General features: G+C 47.8%; 1 protein-coding gene across 7 annotated transcripts in view; it reads left to right on the top strand.

Annotated features, from left to right (window-relative positions):
• The first annotated feature begins 2,969 nt into the window (after positions 1–2,969).
• Positions 2,970–6,000, top strand: part of HELB (DNA helicase B) — a 38,129-nt gene continuing 35,098 nt past the window's right edge. For 2 of the 7 annotated variants that reach the window (XM_073327859.1, XM_073327857.1), the window contains exon 1: positions 2,970–3,407. In XM_073327859.1, coding sequence (XP_073183960.1) covers positions 3,212–3,407 — 196 coding nt within the window. In that variant the 5' untranslated portion in view covers positions 2,970–3,211. The remainder of the gene's footprint in view (positions 3,408–6,000) is intronic. The other 5 variants (XM_073327863.1, XM_073327861.1, XM_073327858.1 and 2 more) reach the window with 4 other exon arrangements.

The following is a 6,000-nucleotide window of genomic DNA, read 5'->3' as shown; positions in this document are numbered from 1 at the left end:
CTTGATCCAAAAGGCTCTAGGCAACCGAGCATCCGTGACCGGCTCCCTGCCAAACCATCCCTTGAACATTCTTACATACAACATATCTGTGCCTCGTATCCGTACAGCCCTTTGTTTGATTTGCTTGGGTTTTCCTGGCTGGGGTCCGGAGTCTCAAACAAATCATGGCCCAGCGGTCTGGCCTCATGTTTCTCCATTGCATCGTTCTTGCGGGTACAGGCATCATTAGCTAGCCCTGTTGCCCTGCTCCCATGATCTGTCTCAAACACTGTTTGCCACAAGGATGTGTTTGTTTCTTTGGGTCCCATAGCAGTGGCCGTATAACATCTCTTCATGAAAGGGTTGGCTGCCGGTGTTGGCCAAGGCCTTCTAGGTGCAGCCGTCTTTAATCATCAGACCCATTTCATAGAATCATAGAATCATAGAATATCAGGGTTGGAAGGGACCTCAGGAGGTCATCTAGTCCAACCCCCTGCTCAAAGCAGGACCAATCCCCAATTAAATCATTTAAATAGAAGCTCCTCCTTACTTAGGGAGGGAAAGCAACGGCTGGGCAAAATGGGAGGGAGGAAGGGGAGCAGGGAGGTGCTGCCTGGGACACTGGGGATGATCATCATGGGGATCATGGGGGAAGGGGGCAGGGAGGCAGCAGAGGCCAGGGCTGGGAGTCTGGTGTGGGGTGGGGCAAGGAAGGAGCCATCAGCCATGTTTGGGAGGGGGAGCAGCAGGGCCAGGGGCTAGCGATTGGGAGGGTGTTTGGGGGAGGCAAAACCCATGGGGGATGGGGGATTTCTGTGGGAGAGAGAGGTTTCTTGGCCTGGGTTCCTCTGGCCACACAATAAGCTGGATGGTAATCCCTGATGTGCTTTTAGCAATGCACAGGATTCCTTTAAAGCCATAAGGGTAGGAAACAGGTATTTTGCTGTAAAAAAGGCCCTGCTTGAGTTCCAGATGTTGCATGAGTGCAGAATCAGGCTCATATGTCATGAAAGGAAACCAAGCTTCTCCTATGATCTGGGCCAGCCTACTAGTAGCTGGTGAGCACTTAAAACTCCAGTGCATCCTCCAAATGTTTGTTGTGTGTTGATATGAAATTCAAAGTAGGGGGAGGATAGTCTTGTGGTTAAAACACTGGCTTCTCTTTATAAGACCTATATATTATTATTATTTTGGCACAGACTTCCTTTATGCAGGTTGCTTAATTTCTCTCTGCCTTAGTTTCCCTATTTGTAAAATGGGGATATATCTTAGCTAAGAAGGGCATGTGATGATGAACTTGTCTGTGAAACTTTGGAAGATTGTGCTGTAGAAGGACAAAGTATTTATTAAAATATTAGGGATGAGACTTGAAAGAATGGGTGCTTAAGTTAGGCACATAGGGCATTATCTTGCATCCCTGAACTCAAGGTTACCATTGCTGTTGATCTCAATAGGAACAGGATCAGAGCCCTAAATCCTTATTGAGGTTCCTAAGTAAGTGGTCCAGTTTTTCACCCATCAGTTTCATTTTTGAAAAATTGGGTCATGTATTTTGGAGCCTAACTGGGGAACATATTTAAAGGGGTGGGGAGTCTTGGGCTGTATGTCTGGCGGTTATTGCCTTCTTTGAGGCAACAATTATTACTCTTTGGGCATTTTAAAAAAATCTTCAACCAACACTTGTAGAACATTTAAGAGCAACTGTCATGCAAGGGTATGGAACTGAGGAACTGATATGTAAGCAATATCAAGGAACTTGGTGCAAGTTACTCATTCTTCCTTGGCTATGAATACATTTTGCATTTGAGTCATGCTTGCAAAATTGTTATGAAAATTTACCAGCGGAGGCACAAATTCTACTAACCTGAACTTACAATATTTTAATGAAAGCAATATTTTATTTGCTTGTTTCCCCCAAAAAATTTATTTACCATGCATGTCTGGAATTCCGTAGGAGGCCAGGAGTCCTGCATTCCTCTCCAGGTGGGCAGAAACTTAGGATCACAGCTAAAGTCACAATGTCAACTTGAAAAATCACATTTCTGTCTGAAAAATTTGTATAAACTAACAAGTAGGATTACGAAAACCAAGAGATTAGGGTGTGTGTGGGGGGGAGAGTCTCCTCTTTTTTCTAGTTTGTTCAGTTTTTTGTCTTGATGGCACTTTGTGTATAGTCAGTTTCACAGTGTCCTGGTAAGGTCTGTTCAGGCTAAATTTGGACTGTGCTGCAAGTACCATGTATGGGGCAATGCAACACCACCACAACCTTAAAATGGTGCCCCTTTACTATCAGCAGGTTTCAGAGTAGCAGCCATGTTAGTCTGTATCCGCAAAAAGAAAAGGAGTACTTGTGACACCTTTTAGAGACTAACAAATTTATTTGAGCATAAGCTTTTGTGGGCTACAGCTCACTTCATCGGATGCATTCAGTGGAAAAGACAGTGGGGAGATTTATATACACAGAGAACATGAAACAATGGATGTTACCATACACACTGTAAGGAGAGTGATCAGGTAAGGTGAGCTACTACCAGCAGGAGGGGAGGGGGGCAACGGGACCTTTTGTAACTATCAGCAGTAACTAGTCCCTCACCTCTCTCCCCAACAGAAGCTGGTCCAATAAAAGATATTCGCTCAACCACCTTATTTCTCTCTAATAGCTTGGGCCCAATAGCTTACAGCAAAGCTTTAAATAGCTTGTGAGCATGGGGTGGTGCTGCACTTTTACAGAGCAGGCCCAACAGCGGGCTAGGCCTTGGCTGTGAGCTGTAGCGAACAGGATACTCGCCTGCCAGCTTGGTTTCCTCCTCACACTACTATAGCCCCTACTGTGGCTGCCATTGTGTAGATCAATGAAAGCCAGACCCCCCCCCCCGCAAGGCCAGCAGCTTCCTCCCAAGGGAGGGCCTGGCACGCGGGGGAGGAGAGGAGAGAGGGACCCTATGCAGCTTCCAGTGCACTTATTGGAAAATCCGGGAGGTGGGCGGGTAGGACGGGGAAGCGCAGCCACCGTCTCACTACGCCCCCCCAAGGCGGGCAATACCACGGGGCGGGGGCAGTGGCTGAGCCCTGTCCCGCCCCCTCCGCGGAGGGGGAGTGGCTGGGGGGGCCGGCGCTGAAAGAGGCGGAAGGGCCTGGCCTGCTGGAGAAGAGGGAACAGGGCGCAGCGGCGGGACGTGCGGCCCCTCAGTGCGGGCGCGCCCAGGAGGCGGCGGCGCTGCGGGGAGGAAACATGGCCCTGGCCCGCGGGAGGACGCGGCCCGTGAGCGAGCTGTGCGGGGTGCTGCTGCCGGCGAAGGGCTTGGAGACGGAGGTGGAGGAGGAGCAGGACGACCCGGACCCGGACCCCGACCCGCTCTTCTTGGACGCCTCCGAGCTGTGCAGCAGCGGGCGGGTGCTCCGGGCTTCCCTGCCCGCGCGCCGAAAGGGTGAGGAGCGGCGCGCCAGGGCAGGGAGACCCTCCCCGCGAGCCCGCCTCCCTCCCGCCTATGGGGGGCGGGGCACGGCCCGCCTCGTCCCTTCACCCCCCCACCCGCTCCCTCGTAGGCTTGAGTGTCAGGCAGTGCCTCTGAGGGGGCTGGCAGGGAGGGTTTTGTTGTGTATTTCGGTGATACATTTACCCAACTCTCCGCTGTTCCTAAGTGCCTGGAGTAAGCCAGCGGTGGGGCACTTTCCTTTCCCTCAGCCCAGTGTTTCCCCCCAGGAACTGAAATTGTGTGTGTGTGCTCAAAAATATGGAGGAGGGTGGGTGAGGACTGATGAGGGGTGAGACCATTAGGGTGAAGGTGGGCTTTATGGCACCAGAGTAAAAACTGAAAAATGTTTCATGACCATTTTATTAGACTTAACTCATGTTTTTAAATCATCACACAAATGAAAGTTGGCTACACCTATAGCACCCACTATGATGTGCTATAGCTACATCCTTCTTGGTTTCTTGTAATTTTGCACAGCTCTGTTAATGGACTTCTCAAATGCAGTGCATTCATTTTTGGTGGCTTCTCATGTGTCTGGTACTTCCAGTCCTTCGTGATAGGCTCATGGTCAGACAGAAGGTGACTTCTTTCAGAACACAGAATTCTATTCAATGAGGCAAAAAGAACGCTCAGCTGTAGCTGTTGTGACTGGGAGTAGCAAGAGATGAATTCCTACTTTCATCCCAGGAAACAGCACAAAAGTTGGGTCAAACCACTGGTGATGATAAGAAGTTGAAGTCCAATCTTCATTTGTTTGTCATATGATATTCCACTCTGCATTCAAATTCTCTGTTCTGTCCTGATAACTTGGCAACCCCATTGCAGGTCGTGCGTCACACTGTCAGTGTTTTATGAGACAGGCATCTGTAAAAGCTGCATAAAGGTTGAGTAGAATCCAGAAGTTGCTGTTGTAGAGATGTAAGAATCAATCTGTGTACTTTACGTTTTAAGCTGGCTTAACAAACACTTCTTGTCTTCATTTAAGTGCCCTAATTAGTCAACTTCTGAACTGAAGTCTTTACTTTTTCCAGTACTTTTTTAATGGATCGCTCCCTGATTGAGCCAAGTGTAGCTCCACTGCTGGACAGAGATCTACTACTGTTGTAGCAGATGCCTGGATGGCATTGTTTAATGACCCAAGTGATTTCACAGTAGACCTACAAAGGAGAATGGCTATTGTCTTCTCTGAACTTAGTAGCAAAAGTAGTCCACTAGCGTCACCACTTAAATCTGTCCCATCTTGGTAGATACTTTCCAAAGCCAATAATAGTGGTTACAGTAATTTTAAGACAACAGCCAAGGATCACTCATGAGAAAGCCGGCGGGTTTTCCCAAGTTGGACTAATTTGAACTTCAGTCCCAATGTATCTTCTATATTTTCCAAGACATTCAATCCTTTGGGACTCTTGCTTGCAAAAAAAAAAAAAGTATAATGAACACATTAAATTTATAGCTTTTTAAGTGCCTTTTGAAGATTCTGCAGCTCATATTAGTTCTAGTTGGAATAGATGGCCTCTGCAGTGTGTATAGGAGAGATTAGAATTACACTTTTCTCTGAGCAAAGCTGGTACTTCATTATGACATTCAGAGAAGTTTGCAGTTCCATCAAATGCATAAGCAGCCATCTCTTTGGGGTTCAATTTACAAGCATTCAACTCTTCTAAGATGTGGGTTGTCAGAGATGCAGCCAATGTGTCTTCTATAACCTGAACGTCTAGAAATTCATCTACTGGCCTACCACTGACATCAAGATAATATACGCAGAGACTTAATACTTGGTCAGTGAAGATCCAGAGTTCAGAGGTGCTTTCTTTTCACATGAGTTCACCTCCCATCCTGGGAGGGCGTGGGAGAGAAGTCCTCTTGCTCATTCCTCCAGCTACTTACGCTGGCTGCTCACTCTGGCCACTGTTGTTTGTCGTGCCACTGTTTGCTCCACCTCTCCATTGCCGATGGCCCTGAGACATCACCTGCTACTGCTGCCATCTGCTACTGTGACCTCGACGGGTTGGTCTCTTGAGGTTCCACCCAGCTCTCAGTGATTTCAGTTCTCAGTGGGGGAACCTCACAGTAAGTGCAGGCTGAGCTGTTTCCTCGACAGAAATGCTGTCCTGCAGCAGCTCTAAGCACTTAAAACTAATTATTAGTGAGTTCAGCTCTAGTGACCACTTAAAACAAAAGACTCTCTATGGAGCCTAATAAGCTCTATCTTTAAATAGGGGAGAGGGGCAGGTCAAATAGTGCCTGTGACTCTTAGGCACAACCCACATCACCAAGCAAAACCCATGTCTCCTCCCCCAGGCTCTGCCATCCAAACCCCTTGCTTAGTGAGTTCAGTTTAGTTGAGGGTGACCAGTGCTGAATTTGTAATGAAAGAGGTGCTGGGGCTCAAGCAAGTGCTCATTCAGACCTTGCTTACAAATCATAATTTGAAATTATAATGTTGGCCAACATTGCCAAAATGAATGCGCTGACAGTGTCAGAAAAAACATCAGCTGTGTGAAGAAGCTAGTCTTTGTTCAGGCTTTTCAAACCTAGTATACTT

The sequence above is a fragment of the Lepidochelys kempii genome, chromosome 1 (genome assembly GCF_965140265.1).
Source record: "Lepidochelys kempii isolate rLepKem1 chromosome 1, rLepKem1.hap2, whole genome shotgun sequence".
In the NCBI taxonomy this organism is placed as follows: Eukaryota; Metazoa; Chordata; order Testudines; family Cheloniidae; genus Lepidochelys; species Lepidochelys kempii.
Note: the sequence above shows the minus strand (reverse complement) of the source record. Positions and strands in the feature narration are given on the sequence as shown.